This window comes from Macrobrachium rosenbergii, chromosome 39, assembly GCF_040412425.1.
Source record: "Macrobrachium rosenbergii isolate ZJJX-2024 chromosome 39, ASM4041242v1, whole genome shotgun sequence".
Taxonomy (NCBI): domain Eukaryota; kingdom Metazoa; phylum Arthropoda; class Malacostraca; order Decapoda; family Palaemonidae; genus Macrobrachium; species Macrobrachium rosenbergii.
This window is the reverse complement of record NC_089779.1, coordinates 21,810,323-21,827,822: the sequence shown is the minus strand read 5'-3', so window position 1 is coordinate 21,827,822 and position 17,500 is coordinate 21,810,323. Positions and strand designations below refer to the sequence as shown.

The 17,500-nt window shown below is 34.6% G+C and overlaps 1 protein-coding gene across 1 annotated transcript in view; it reads right to left on the bottom strand.

Moving 5' to 3' along the window:
* LOC136825821 (tachykinin-like peptides receptor 86C) overlaps positions 1-17,500 on the bottom strand; it is a 229,338-nt gene that overhangs the window by 80,271 nt on the left and 131,567 nt on the right. The window contains exon 5 of the mRNA XM_067082777.1: positions 2,074-2,154. Coding sequence (XP_066938878.1) covers positions 2,074-2,154 — 81 coding nt within the window. The remainder of the gene's footprint in view (positions 1-2,073; positions 2,155-17,500) is intronic.

The window sequence follows — 17,500 nt, the reverse complement described above, 5'->3', positions numbered from 1 at the left end:
CTTTTCATTATTGGTATTTTGTTTATGCCTCTTGTTTTTTTTTATTTGTTATTATGCCATTTGTGTAATTAATATTTTACTGACTCATTTCAATATTAACTTCCTGACTTGTTATATTTATGGATTTGATCATTTAGCCTAATAATTTGTTGATTTGATCATTTATTGTACTGGCTCTATTTTGTGTTTTATGCTCTGAATTTATGAAATGTAATTTTTGTGCTGGTCATTTGTGTTGTTTATTATACAGCTAATGTTTATTATGTTTTTTGTATTTATGTACTAAATTGTTATTTATTCACTGACTCATGATTTATGATGTTTTACTGACCAGTTAGTTTTTGCTACTGACTCATTTTTGTATAAATATGAATTTTATAGTTTGAAACTGACTCACTGTATATTACGTATATAACTTATTGTAAATAAATTAATATTAAGTTCACTTTTTGGTTTTTTTCTGCTCCTACCTCCTTTGTTCGTCACCTCTCGTCAGTCATTACAGCCCAATTGCTTGTTTTTGTTTAGAACCTGCTAGTCTCGGAAAGACGAGATCGTAACATTGGCGACTGTGACAGGATTGGTTCTGTTTTGGCTGGCAGGGGTGTGGCAGTATCAGGGGAGGGTATTTTGAGTGTAAAAATTTTTTTCCTTTTTTTTTCCTGTTATGTAGGGAGGTGTGAGAACAATCGTTGGCCGGTTGTTCCCTTGTTGCCTCCTTTATTTGATTTTTTCTTTTTTTGCTGGCGAGTGACATCTGTTGGATGGTGTCAGACTTCGTCAGTCAGGTCCAGGGCAGCAGTGAGTCAGCAGTTTTGGTAGCAGCAGCAGCAGGGTATTTGTACCTGAAAGTCAGTTTCAGAGCGGCAGAGAGTCAGAGTCTCGGCAGCAGAGCGGCGAAGAGTGTTTGAGGATGAGATGGTTGTCGTTTCAACTCTGTCATGGTCGTTCGGTATTGGAGGAGAACGGCTGTACTGTTCCTTTATGCTGCCTGTTAGTGTATTTGTTATGACCATTACTTTACAGCCTTTTCATTATTGGTATTTTGTTTATGCTGCTTGTTTTTTTTATATGTTATTATGCTGTTTGTGTAATTAATATTTTACTGACTCATAACACATTTTACTGACTCATTTAAATATTAACTTCCTGACTTATGTTTATGGATTTGATCATTTAATAATTCATTGATTTGATCACTTATTGTACTGGTTCTATTTTGTGTTTTATGCTCTGAATTTATGAAATGTAATTATTGTGTTGGCCATTTGTGTTGTTTATTATACTGCTAATGTTTGTTATGTTTTTTGTATTTAAGTACTAAATTGTTACTTATTCACTGACTCACGATTTATGATGTTCTGACCAGTTAATTTTTGCTGCTGACTCATTTTTGTATAGATATGAATTTTATAATTCGAAACGGACTCACTGTATATTATGTATATAACTTATTGTAAATAAATTAATATTAAGGTCACTTTTTGGTTTTGTCCTGCTCCTCCCTCTTTTGTTGGTCACCTCTCGTCAGTCATTACAGCCCAGTTGCTTGTTTTTGTGTAGAACCTGCTGGTCTCGGAAAGACGAGATCATAACAATGTATATATATATATATATATATATATATATATATATATATATATATATATATATATATATATATTTCACCATATGCCTTTTTTCACCCACTGGAAAGGAGGGTGGGGTCAGAGGGATACAGCTGTCTTTCATTGTAGTCTTCATCAAGTGACAAGTGATGTGTCCGAGAACTGGACGGAAGGAGAGATCCAAATGAGTATGTGAACATAATTGTCTTTACCAATACAATGAGAGAATTTCTAATACTTATAACTATTCATCCAAAGTCTTTTTCGTTGCTGAAGGTCCAAAAAATATTACATTCAGAAATATATATTTTGCCGTAACATGTCAACGGTATGATTCAAAGTTTACAAATGTTCTAATTTTATTCCTGAAGTTTGGAGGAGTATTTTACCTACATTTCCTTCTCATTTTGGCAGGAAATTTCTTTTTTACTCCCAAATTTTTAAAGAATATTTAAGAAATACTTACATGTGTTCGTGCTTTGAAATACTGGTTTCTCCATCCGGCCAACGAAGTATGCAACCTCTGCGAATTTCGTTGTTTTTATATCTGAAGAATAAAAAAGAGACTAGTTTCAGGCTAATGATAAATGAATAACGAGTCTAAGAAAATAACTTGAATATTTTATAACGACGCTACTTCCGTAACCTATGAGGCAACTTCCCTCCTCCTAATGTTAAGAATTTTAAGTTTGAAGTAATGATAATCGTGTAAGGTAAAATCACCTCGAGAAGTTGCCGGTATGCCATCTGACTTCTCACTGTAGTGTCGGAGACAAAAAAAAAAAAAAAAAAAAAAATTTATATTTGTTTACCAGGAAAGCCTTCAGGATATAGGGGGCTCTTCGGAAATCTGATATTGTAGCGAAGGCGTGAGTAAAGAGGCTGCGTCTACAAACTTACTGATTTATTCAAGATGTTTGTTGTTATTGATTGAGCTTGCTTTATGCCATAGAGCAGCCTGTAAGGGTATTCAAGACAACAAACAGACTGGTCAAGAGCTCTTGCGAGCGGAACCGTAGTGCCTGACACGAGGCAAACAAAATAGAGGTTAACATACATTCAACTGTGTTTGTTTGAGAATGGAAAATGGTACAAAATTCTATACACAAGTTACGAACAGAGTTCTGATAAATATAGCTGGAAAGCTGACATTGTATTGCTTCCAGTAGGAAAGATACATTTAACGTGACATGATCATGGACGATAGTATACATTAAAAAGAGTGTATGCTGTCGGCTGTCTCTCTTCTACACGCGTGCCCGGCGTGCATGTCAGATGTTCGCTGTGACGAGTGGATGCCCTCAGGATAAGAGTTCTGGCGGCCAGGTAAAATGGACGATCGTGTAGGTCCATGTGGGACCCTACAGTATTATGCCGAGTACAGTAAAGACGTAGATTATTTTGGTTACCTTCCGTACAGTACTTTAGGGAAATAACTTCCTGACGTACTTCCATTATATGTCACCCTACATATAAACTCTTAAAGGAAATAAATAAATTTGCTACATTCCTTTCAGTACGTAAAAAGCCTATTCCATATTTAGCAGAGCTTAAGAGGATGAATTACATCATATCATCACTACTTAATGGTTTACCTACAGAGCAGTTTACTCCCATACAATTTCCGTCCTTTGCCCTAAATTCTTAAAGTCTTCCTGATTCATGACATTGGATGCAATGCATCACCACAAACAATTTACATCTTTTCTCTTACATTGCTTGCCATACGGTAGTTAGGATTACTAACTGTTAGTCAGACACTTCATCGATTTCCTCATCTTTTGAATTAAATATTTCCCTGATGGCTTAACGTTGTAAAATATTGCATAATATTTATTACTAAAATTTACCAGCAAATACCGGTATATCATGCTAAACAGCTTTATGTAAATAATAATGAGAGTTAATTATTTTTTTTAAGGGGCTTTGTTTTGAGACTTCTAAGTGATACTTGTTTTTTTTTTTTTACATAAGAGCTTTGCACTTCTTCCTGGGCAAATTACTATAAGATAAAACAACTTACATGTAATGAAATTTATTGAAGTACAAATGGTAAACAAGGGCGTTTGCATTTGCTGTCTAATATATCTGTCATATTGACCATTTGCTGTCTAATATATCTGTCATATTGACCATATCCATCCATCCCTTTGGTATTCTTCGTATTTTATTATAATAATGCTATTTTCTATCAAGTTATAAGAATCTAGATCATTACAAAAATATTTAAAATGAAAGGTAAAAACTCTCAAGCTAAAAAAGTGTCTAAGGGCTCTATAAGTTGATTAGCAGTTCTTGCTATCACTCGCATTTGCTAATTTCCATATCCGTACCATACCCATACCCTTACCCATATCTGTATCATACCCATGCCCATGTCTGTACCATACCCACACCCCTATCTGTATCATACCTATACCTATACCCATACCCATACCCATCCTATACCATACCCATACTGATACCCGGGGGAGGGGGATGGGAGGGGAAGGGGGAGAAGGGGAAGTGAAAGGGAAGGTGAAGGTGGGAGAAGGGGAAGGGAAAGGGAAGGGGAGGGAGAAGGGAAAAGGGGGAGGGGAGGGGGAAGGGGGAGGAGAGTGACACACACATGCAACACACATAGAAAGGCAGCCAAAGAAATTAATATAATAGATTACATGATATTTATTGCCTGCTAATTCTATAGAAAATGAACATAAATAGTTTTAAAAATAATAAAGGGCACATCTAACCGGAATATTGTAGGTCTAGTAGTTTTCACATTATTCTTAGTGCTTTCGCAGATTTATAAACATTCACAGAGAGCAAACTCCAGTACAGTGCACAGAAACATGTATAAACAACATGGAAACACGAAGCGAGAAGATTAAAGTAGGATTTACACGGCGATCTTGAGAACGGATTTGAGTATTCCCAAAGGAAAAGAGCTTTTGTTCAAAAGTTTAGGACTTGAATGACAAAAAGAAATGGGGACTCCATACTGACACAAGAAAACAGGCAGAATCTCTTCCTAAATTTTTTTGCAGTATACACAGAAAAGGCACACATGTAAACTTACATACACACATATTCGAGCCACACAAAGGATATCAAGAGAGGGATGATGACAAGGTTAATTATTAGGCCTACGGTGTTTGCAGCCCACCTTATGTGGAACATTAGCTTGAATATCTATTAACTTCTTTTTAAAAAGCGGGATACCCGACTCAGTGTTAGGGAAAGGCGCATCGTAAGGCTAGGAAACACTATTATGCGGAAAGGCGCCGCCAAGATAAGGATGGAATAAAGAAGGCAGATACGATCGTCATTCCAAAGAATAACATCATTAAGTATCTAAACGAAAAACTGAAAAAATATCAGAAATAAGTAACTAGAAATAAAATAACCATAATAGTGGAGAAGAAGATGGGTGAAATCTTCTTAGCACCTTGGGAATTTTGTGATAAAGTATATTTGGTCATAGTGGCAAATCGTGCAAGGATAGAGTAAGCCAGCATGAGCAGAACATTCGCTACTGCAAGCAAGCCTCAGCACAGGCCAAACGCTGCTGGAATTATAACAATAAGATCAACTAGGAATAAACAGATATCATATATAACAACAAAAACAAAACACCAAGAGTGATCGTAGAGAGTGCCCTCGTCAGCTGCTATGAAAAAATGATGAAAGGCGACATGAGGACAAGATCATATTTGAAATTACGAGTATATGCCAGAGCTTTAAGAAGAACATAAACAAAAAAGATGGACAGTAAGGGGATAATCTCGAACAACGGAGGATTAAGCATGCGACCACAGAGATTAAGAAGACTACAGGGAAGTGATGGAGGACTTGAAGATCAATGGGCAGGTCCATGGTCTAAGACCATGGGCAGGTCATCCCAGGGACTTAGGAAAAGAATATGACAGATGATGGGAGGAGAGCATATATACTCAAGTGCATCGGTGTACCTGATGAATAAGACTGTCTCTTTGAAAGCTAGTACTTGGCAAATTGCACTTTGCAAATTAAAGAACCTGGAATCTAAACCTCCCCATCTCACTGAAAAATAAAATTATATATATATATATATATATATATATATATATATATATATATATATATATATATATATATATATATATATATATGTGTGTGTGTGTGTGTGAGTGTGTGTGTGTGTAGTTCTTAGCTGAAATGAAGAAAGTGGTAGTTTCTCCTTTGGCAGCAACATATCTAGCCTATTCGGAGTTTTCTGGTGATAGCTGGCATAATTTTCGCAACATTTCACTTATGCATGCACACACACACACACATAGCGTGAATATGGACCATGGAAACGTACTGATTTCATCATAATTCTGTATTTACAACGTTTCATAACAACTCTATTACATCACCAGGGAATCTGTTAAATAATTATTAAAATTACTCTAAAAAATGCTCTAAAAATCAATAAAATTCATAAATTAAAGCACAGAATACAAGATAAAAAAAAAACCAACAGACACAGATGCAAGACCAAAGACGGCTAACCAACCTTGTACAAGGAAGGCAGAAGACCGAATGCATAAATAAAAAAGTTAACTCAGGTAGAGCTGTGTGGAGGAGGACCGGGTATTTAACTGGGGAACCAGTTGTTTAATAAATAATGATCAATTAAACCCGATTTTGAACTCTAATGTGGTATATAAATATATAAGTATACTTGCCCTAAGTGTAACTCTGGATCCACGAGGTTACTGAGGGTCAGAATCGACTCTTAACGGGAATAAGTTTTCGCACTGACTGTAGGCTCTCCAATGGAGTCCAATCCCGAACATTCAAGCATATGAAACCACTCAAAAAATTGTAAAATATAAATCGATAGAAATGATTTCTGTATCACAGGCCAAATAACTAATGCATACGAACTGCTATCCTGGAATCATTATTTTTAAACAACTGGTTCCCCAATTAAATACCCAGACCTCCTCCACGCAGCTCTACCTGAGTTAGCTTTTTATTTACGCATTCTGTCTTCTGCCTTCTTTGTACAAGGTCGGTTAGCAGTCTTTGGGCTTACCTTTATGATGGTTTTATAAATAGATTAACCCCCAACTACTTACGATGAGTTGTATGTATATATATATATATATATATATATATATATATATATATATATATATATATATATATATATTTCAAATTTAGTTTTTATCTTTTATAAGAGTATTTTTAATTATACGCACTAAAATTTTTTGTAAATGTTAAATTTTAGATGTCTTGATGTTGTGACGATGGGTCAAGAAACGAAGGACGCAGGAACCCTCACAGATCATACGGAAACTGTGAGTGTTCCTGCGCCCTTCCCTGTGTGTTGGGATGTGGATTATATATATATATATATATATATATATATATATATATATATATATATATATATATATATATATATATATATATATCATATCAAAGAACAGAAGTAGGCGACGGCCAGTGGTAAACATTAGCGCGAAGGTGGACCATGGAAACGTATTCATCTCAACATAATTCTTTATTTCCAACGTTTCGTAATAAAAAGCTTTATTACATCATCAGGGAATCTGTTAAATAATGAATAAAATTACTTTAAAAATTGCCCTTAAAATCAATAAAATCCATAAAATACTTCACAGTTAAAATACAAGATAAAAAAACGAAAAACAAAAAAAAAAAGACATAAAAGCAAAATCAAAGACCGCTAACCAACCTTATACCAAGAGGGCAGAAGACAGAATGCATAAAAAAAAAAGTTAACTCAGGTACAGCTGAGTGGAGGAGGTCTGGGTATTTAATTGCGGAACTAGTTGTTTATTAAATAATGATTCCAGGATAGGCAGTTCGCATGCATTAGTTGTTTGGCCTATGATACAGAAATCGTTTCTATCAATATATGTTTTACAAATTTTCGAATGGTTTCTTATGCTTGAATTCTCGGGATCGGAGAGCCTACAGCCAGTCCGAAAACTTAATCCCCGATGAGAGTCGATTCTGACCCTCAGTAACCTCGTGGATCCGACATATGTCCCAGAGTTACACTTAGGGCAAGTATACTTATATACCACGTTAGAGGTCAAAAGAGGGTTTAATCGATCTTTGTATCTGAAAAAGGAACCAATCGTTGTGGATTTTTAGGAATTAATTTTAGATTAATGGCACCATAATGTTTATGAACAATTTGTGCGAACCTTTGTCGAAAAGAATCATCATGTAAAAATGGAAATTTGGCATAAAAAGCTAATTTTGGTACTGTACAAGGTTTGGCTTTTTTTTATTACATCGAACTGGCAATCCTTCCATCAAGAAATTGGTTTCCTTTCTGAATATTTTATGAATAATTGCTTCCCACAGAACTTGTTTTTTAAAAAGCTCCGCATGTTCCTTAATAAACAATTCATGAATATCGCCAAACCTTGTACAGTATCAAAATTTCTTAATGACTGGGATGAAGCCGACTTTCTCCGTGTTGCCGTATCAGATGACTTCTTCATTTACACAGTCAGGAAGCCAAATCATAAAAATGACATCATTTGGGCTGCAAAGTTGGATGATATCAACGATGACGTGCGCTATCGCCAAGTTGTGAAATTTCCTGAATGTTTGGGAATTTTTCTCTGTTTCACAGCCAAACGGTTAATGTGGATCATCAAAGAAAAAGGACAGTCATGGAATGGCAAATACTTCAGAGATACTGTGCTTACTGATGGAGTATTTCCTTCCCTCAAAGATCCAGAAAATGTGTTATCTGTTGAAGAAGCCACATTTTTGTATGATAAGGCACCATGTTTCAAGGCTCTTCAGACACAGGAGCTGCTTCAAAACAGTGGTATCGATTTCTTCTCATCAAGTGAATTTCCAGGTAGCTCCCCTGACCTTAATGTGTGTGAAAACACTGATAGTATCTTAAAGGATCATGTTGAAGTGCGCACAGTGAACTATGATGGTATACCAAATCTCAACGACCTGCGAAGAGAGGTGACCGAAATGCTCAGGGAAATGGAGTTTGAGTCTCAGGTTTTTTGCAATTTGCTGAAATCATACCCCTCAAGAATGCAGGCTGTGGTACAGGCAAATGGAGGCCTCACAAAATATTAAATACTCAGAGAGAAACTTTAATAAATACCTGTTCTGAATTACTTTTGTTTTTGTCCATATCAATTTTAGTTTACTCTGTAGAGGGGTTGGGGCTCTATTTTTGAAACACACCTATATATATATATATATATATATATATATATATATATATATATATATATATATATATATATATATATATATTATATATATATATACATATATATATATATATATATATATATATATATATATATATTATATATATATATATATATATATATGATGGTTATTATCACTTTTGTACGTGATTCATTTATCACACATTACCACAGGTGAAAAATAAGAAACGGGGTGTAGGTCCTGACCGGTTTCGACTTTATTTCCAAGCCATTGACGAAGGACTGATACAGAGTATGAGACATCACAAATATATATACTACAAGAATAGTACTGACGAACATACACAACCGTTAGAGACTCCATATCCCTACTCAGGCCGGTGTCGAGGTAGGAGTGGCCTTTAAAACTCATTTGGCTAAAAATCACAATAGACTCTCAGGGGACATTGCTGATAAACAGACCATACCCCACCTCAGATCCACACCTGACAGGTGTCATGGAGGCGGAGTTTGGAAACTCATTAACATTACTACCCTCGTACTGTGTTTACAAATATGATAATCCTATTTTCATACATCTCTACTGCCTACCTTAAAGTTTAAACAATTTACAAATTTCTTTTGATATTAAAGGATCAAGTTTATACATCCCTTGACTGATATTCATATTATGGTTGTAACTTTCTTTTATATAGCTAGATTCAATGATGTTCCTTTCCAGTGCATTATTAGAATATACAATCCTTTTGCCCCTTCCCAGTTGATAGCATGATTGTTCTCACTAACATGTACAAATATACCACTGTTCCCTTGTGCATATCTCACACATTTCTTATGCTGTTCAATTCTTTTTTCCAGTGCTTTCCCGGTTTGGCCAATATAAAAGTTGTCACAAGACTTACACGGAATTTTATATACACACCCTTTAGTATTGTCTGGGAGTTCTTGATAAGTACATTTTTCATTGTTGTATTGTTCTTAAATGCGACATTAACACCAAAATTCTTAAGAAGATGAGGATATCTTTCATATTATTATTATAAGGCAAAACAAGCAAATTTTTGTGTTGTAAGGTTCTTTCTGGTTTTGATACATAGTCTTTTTGCCGCGTCAAATGCACTGTTTAATACACTATCAGGATATTTCAATTTCTTGCCTGCATTCCTAATCATATCTATTTCATCATCAATATATTCAGGGCTACATACCCGTAATGCTCTTAAAAACATAGATGAAAACACTGACTTTTTAACCTTATTGCTTTGTCCAGAATAGAAATGCACATAGGAAGAAATATTAGTGGGTTTTCTATACACACTATATTTAAACCCACTACTATTTCTTCGTATGAGGACATCCAAAAACGGTAAGCACCCATCATTTTCCATTTCCATCGTGAATTTAATTGATGGTACTAATTGATTTAACTTGGCAAAAAAGTTTTTTACATCTTGGTTCCCTGGCCATACACAAATGTATCAAAACCAGAAAGAACCTTACAACACAAAAAATTTGCTTGTTTTGCCTTATAATAATAATATGAAAGATATCCCTCATCTTCTTAAGAATTTTGGTGTTAATGTCGCATTTAAGAACAATACAACAATGAAAAATGTACTTATCAAGAACTCCCCAGACAATACTAAAGGGTGTGTATATAAAATTCCGTGTAAGTCTTGTGACAACTTTTATATTGGCCAAACCAGGGAAAGCACTGGAAAAAAGAATTGAACAGCATAAGAAATGTGTGAGATATGCACAAGGGAACAGTGGTATATTTGTACATGTTAGTGAGAACAATCATGCTATCAACTGGGAAGGGCAAAAGGATTGTATATTCTAATAATGCACTGGAAAGGAACATCATTGAATCTAGCTTTATAAAAGAAAGTTACAACCATAATATGAATATCAGTCAAGGGATGTATAAACTTGATCCTTTAATATCAAAAGAAATTTGTAAATTGTTTAAACTTTAAGGTAGGCAGTAGAGATGTATGAAAATAGGATTATCATATTTGTAAACACAGTACGAGGGTAGTAATGTTAATGAGTTTCCAAACTCCGCCTCCATGACACCTGTCAGGTGTGGATCTGAGGTGGGGTATGGTCTGTTTATCAGCAATGTCCCCTGAGAGTCTATTGTGATTTTTAGCCAAATGAGTTTTAAAGGCCACTCCTACCTCGACACCGGCCTGAGTAGGGATATGGAGTCTCTAACGGTTGTGTATGTTCGTCAGTACTATTCTTGTAGTATATATATTGTGATGTCTCATACTCTGTATCAGTCCTTCGTCAATGGCTTGGAAATAAAGTCGAAAACCGGTCAGGACCTACACCCTGTTTCTTATTTTTCACCTGTGGTAATGTGTGATATATATATATATATATATATATATATATATATATATATATATATATATATATATGTGTGTGTGTGTGTGTGTGTGTGTGTGTGTGTGTGTGTGTGTGTGTGTGTGTGAATTTTGTATATTTGTTTGTCCATTATAGAAATCCGAACCGTTGACAGACCCAGATAAAATTTTGCACACGGCCTCTATGTCACCCAGGAAGGTTTGTAACTCAAAATCAATCCCCTTCCCTGTGGCAGACATACAAACACAGACAAAAGAAATGAAATTAGATTCACCAATAGCTTGGGTGGAAAGCCCCAACTTTTTTGTTGGTGGCATCATTAAACTCCTCCCACTGCAAACCCTTAGACATATCGTAGCCTGACAAATGCGAATTTCTTCATAATTCATTAGTTCCTTCGTTTTTACCTTTGGAATTCGCTGAAGCGATTGCTTCATGACGTTTCGGTGACATATTTCGTTATGACATATTTCGTTATGAAGCCGGTTTAAAAGAGGTCTGGGATCATCGAAACATCACTTTGGACACTTCAGCGTTGACAGTTGGAATTAATTATCGTGCGAATTGGCAAAACACTTCACTTCATATGGAAGATGAGTTTTTTTTTTCACGCTCCTTGGTATTGATTGCCTGGAAGATAATGACAGAAAATTCTAGATTAAAACTTTACAGGAATGTAGATCTTTACATATGGAAATCTTTTCCGATATGCACTTGCAGAATTTAATTATATGGCGGGTAAATGTATATTGTGCAAATAGGGATTAAATTAAGAAATGGCAACTACTGCCATTTCGCACCTTTTGCTGATGTAGTCATACACAGTAAGGAATAGTATTCCTGTCATTTAGGAAAAGTAAAATTATTGTTTATGGTTATATATTAGAATGATATATATTCATTTCTGTGTTTATCGACACATATTTATTCAAAACAATAAATAATCGATTGCCTAATATTCCTCCATAAAAGGAAAAACTTTGTTGGAGTCATGGTTATTATCAAAAGAACGAACTGACCAAGCTTATAGATGCCATACGGACAATCTCAGCGGTAATTTTTTTCTAGTGATCCATGTAACTTTATACTTAGTTCTACATTAAGGAATTTGATGTCCTTGCAAGATACTGAGTTGTAATTTATTATGTTAAAAAGTCCCTAAAACCAATATAAGAATACGTATCACGAGTTGAAGTTAGCCGTATAGGGAAGTGTTTAGCCACTTTTTTTTCTTAATATGATGAGGAGGTGGAAGGCTAACTCTTGCAGCAATTCACTTAATAATAGGAAAGGAGTAAAAAGGCATAACAGAGTATAGACTAAATATTTTTTATTTAAAAAAGATGTATATTCTCATACAATATTAATAGATGAGTTTAAATTAGAAGTGAGGGGTTGGTTCAGCTTTTTATTAATTGGGCAGTAATACATATCATAAAAGACATCATTGGCCTAGGCCAATACCAAATTGTGTGTATCACATGGAAATATTGTTTAAATTATTATTGTATGATTTGGACTAATAATGGCCTACAAATAGTGTTGAAGGGTCTAACAGTGAAATGAATAACGTCTATACATAATTTATTCTTATTTTGATCAGAGAGCCTGAGATACTTCCCAGATGAACTACATTGGCAAACTGGCACGAAATTGATGCTAACCTGTCCACACGTGCAATTACCTGTCAGTCGTCTTAAATTATTTAGGTAATGTCATCAGTTCATCCTTTCCAGTGAGTGGACTGTCTCCGCCAACAAACTGTCGTCTACATATAAGTTTTAATGGCAGTTTTGATGAACTGACAGAAGAAATGACTCACCGGAATGGACGAACTGATGGTATTATAATTGCATATGTGGACAGGTTAGCTTCAGTTTCATGAAAGTTTGTTGCTGTATTTCATCTGGGATATATATATATATATATATATATATATATATATATATATATATATATATATATATATATATATATATATATATATATATATATATATATATATATATATATATATATATATATAATATATATATAGATATATATATAATAGCTGACCAACCTAACGATGCCTGAGAAAGCTCTGAAGGACAACTGATAAACTCTCCTCTCTCTCTCTCTCTCTCTCTCTCTCTCTCTCTCTCTCTCTCTCTCTCTCTCTCTCTCTCTCTCTCTTTCACCCCTTCTCAACCCCCATTCCTACTGGGGCTGAACTTGGACTTAAAGGGCATCGAAAGTGTCACTATTGACCTCAGTGACCTTGAAAACTATGGATTAGATGCTGATACCTGTCATTTTTTACAATTTATTTTTCACGCCTTCTCCACTCTCCCCTCACCCCCCTTTCTACTGGGGCTGAACTTGGACTTAAAGGGCATAGGAAATGTCATCGTCCATCTCAGTGACCTCAAAAACTATGGCTTAGACACTAATATATGTCTTTTCGGTTATTTTTACATGTCACCCACTTCCCATCCCAATCCCCTTTTGGTGCCAGTGATGTCTTAGCCCCATAGTATTCTTTTCAAGATAGTAAGTCATATGTAATGTATACCAAGTTTGGTTGAAATTGATCAATGCATTTCAGAGGCATGCTGGAACATACACACACACACACACACACACATTATATATATATATATATATATATATATATATATATATATATATATATATATATATATATATATATATATACAGTATATATATATATATATATATATATATATATATATATATATATATATATATTTCCACTAATTTCAAAATTCAAAAATTTACCTCACTTCAGCCAGATACCTGAACTCTCATAACAATAGGAATTACGATTGAGTACTCTAAAGGTAACATTGATCCCTTAAAAAGTTATTAATCACTTGAAAAATCAAAACTAAGTTTATCAGAATATGTGTGAGGTATCAACAGTTATAAAAGAAATATTCTAGAGTAAAAGGACATCACTCCATCAAACAACTCTTAACTGTTTCCATGGTCTTAACTCACTTTAGCAAAACTAAAAGAACAAAACATGTTTATTACTTTGTCTTATGCACACACAATTAATCCTATTCACTGGTGGTCAATAAATGAAACACTGTTTTTCTAAAAATATTAAATACAAAAATTTCTTTTTAAATTCAAAATTTTTAATTAGTAAATTTCTGTGACTTGAAAATAACACAAAACTTATTAATTCTTGAATTAAATTATGAAACAAAACTAATTCACAAAAACTTTAATTTATCAGGAATTTAAATTAATCAAGAAAAATTTAAACTATCAAGACTCACTTAAGATATAAAAAGAAAATTTTAATAAATGGAAAATTAAATCAAGTATGCAATGTTAAATTACCAAGAAATATTTACAATGCTACATAAATAAATGTTACATCACGAGCACAAAAAAATGTGAGACTATGAAGAGATTGCAAACAGAAAAAACACACAAAAATACACGTAAGATTTATCAATAATATTTCCACTAAGGCAAAATTTCCCTAACTTATTATACCATGGTACTAATAAGTAAAATTCACGTTACCTTACATAAACTTGTGAAAACCTCTGTAAATTCCCTTTGCAGCTGCGCTAATTTCACAAAGCACACTTTTTTACCAGGTGCCATTACAAATTAAATAATAATATTAAATTCAGATCTCAAAAGTTAATACTAATGTCAGTGACCACAAATATACTATGTTAAAAGTAATCTCTTTTTAAGAACAAGAGAGAGAGAGGGAACCAAACTCATCGGTCTCGGAAATCAGAATGAAACAGATTTCGGAATTCCAGTAGCACATGAAACAATTACATGATGTCATTAAGGCATTTTGGTTATGAGATACAAAATAAAAGTTCCAGAAGCAGGGAGGTGACGTCATTAAAGCATTTTGGGTGCGAGATACCAAAAGAGAAATTTCTAGAAGGAAAGTGACGTCATCCCAGCAAAACGTTTTGAACGCAATCAGGACATGTTACTCTTTCTCTCAAAGGGGTGTATGTGATCAGAGCCATGTGTGTAACATTGTGAAATCACTCGTACTCTTTTCATACAGGACGAATCTTTTACAGAAATCTTTACTCGATCGAAACATACCGCAATCCGCTAATTATGATTGACGTGTTTTGTAAACAAGACGAAAAACTGAGTTGATTTCCTGAACGAATCGGCAATTGTTATTCCAATCTGTCCTCACGTTAACTCAAAACAAAGTGCTCTCTCTTATCTCAACTGATGATAACTTAAATGAAACAAGTCTTCGCTGATCACACGTGTTGCTCATTCTACGTTACTATTAAAATTGTATTATCAATTCTATATTACGCTATTAAGTTATTTAAATCAGTAGTCCCTTTGAGATCTGATGCCAAACTAAATACGACGCTTCAATAATCACTATCATTACAAATAACACATGATAAATGAAAGATTAAACATATCAAAATTATAGGAGGATATGTGTATTACAAAAGCGGCATCATGAATATATATATATATATATATATATATATATATATATATATATATATATATATATATATATATATATATATATATATATATGAAAATAAGAAGGCCCATAAAACACTATTTAAACGTTGAAACCATATATTTCGGGCACTTGTTTCTGTGCCCTGTTCACTGGTAGAATATGGACAGGTGGAAAGTTACAATGGTATATATACAAAAACATGAAGGTGTGGCCTTAGGCCTCCGATGTTAAGGAGGTGGCGTTACTTAAGAAGGAGGAGATTGACCAAATTCCCTAGTGGTTTTTGGCCTCATTAGCTCCCGTTTGGCGATGGATCTGGCGGTCGCGTTTCTTGGGTCATCTTCTTCAAAACGGGTGCGAGGATTAAGGTGTCAATGGCGTCCGATTTCCAATGTCCTCCTGACAGGTTCATATTGTTGGTTTGATTGATGATAGCAGATTCCAGCATCTTTCTTTTGTACGGACAGCTACTCTTGAAAACCAACTCCGCCCCACTCCAGTTAATGACATGCCCTGTATTTCTAATATGTAGGAAAATTCCCGAACTCTCCGAAGCGTAACGTACTGATCTTTTGTGCTCTGTTATTCTTTGCGAGAGCGATCTACCTGTCTCGCCTACATAAATGTCATGACAATTACTACACGGTATCTTGTAAACTCCGGCTTCTTCCTTTTGTTATTTAAGTATACGTTAACGAGCGAACTCCCGATGGATTTGGGATAATGGAAAATGAAAGGATTATCAGAACTGAGTTGCTCGGTGGCCTTTTGGATGTTTTCATCGTATGGAAGCTTTATTTTGTTGTTGAAATCTATTTGTCTGTTGTGAGTGGGACCTCTGTAGTATATTTTATTTGCTTTATTAATAGCCCTCTCGATAATGTGTGGTGGATAGAGCAGTTGCGTTAGGTGTTGGCGGATCGTGTTAAATTCTTGATCCAGGTACTCATTTGAACATATCCTAAGTCCTCTGAGGAATAGGTTGCACCCTACCATGATTTTTACGGAGACGTCGTGGTAGCTTAAGAAATGAATGTAGGAGACAGCGAAGGTGGGTTTTCTATATACTGTAAATGCATACCTGTTCTGTTTTCTTATGATCAGTACATCTAGGAACGGCAGTTTTCCGTCCTTTTCCCATTCTGTTTTAAATTTTATGGTCGGAACTAGCGAATTTAGCCTATTAAAAATTCCTTAAAGTCCCCAGCTATTGTCCCAGAAAGTAAAGATATCATCTACGTATCTAAGCCAGATCATGTTATGGGGTTTGATAGACGACAAAAGTTCTGTTTCGAAATATTCCATGTACAAGTTTGCTAGAAGGGGTGATAGGGGACTTCCCATGCTACAGCCAAATTTTTGTTTGTAAAAATTACCATTGAAAGAAAACACGTTGTTAGTTACACAGAGGTTGATAAGTTTTAAAGTTTTATCTATGCCAAGAGGAAAATGGTCTTCATATGGTTGTAACTTCCTCTCTAAGAAAAACAACACGTCGGCAATCGGGACTTTAGTAAATAATGAATCGACGTCTAGACTGAGCAGTTTGATGTTGTTTGAGGGATGTTTAAACTATTAAATTTTTGTATGAAATCTTCTGCATGTTTGACGTGGGAGGATGAGAAAGGTTCCTAGAAAGGGTGATAACAAGTCTGCGAGCCATTTTGATAATTTGTACATGAAAGAGCCCTGCTAGATATTATGGGGCGTAAAGGAATCCCATCTTTATGTGTTTTCAGGAGGCCGTAAAATAGGGAGAGAGGGGTTGATTACCTTGAATGTCTCTAGTAATTCTATGTCTTTTTTATTGCCCCTATGGTTCTAAC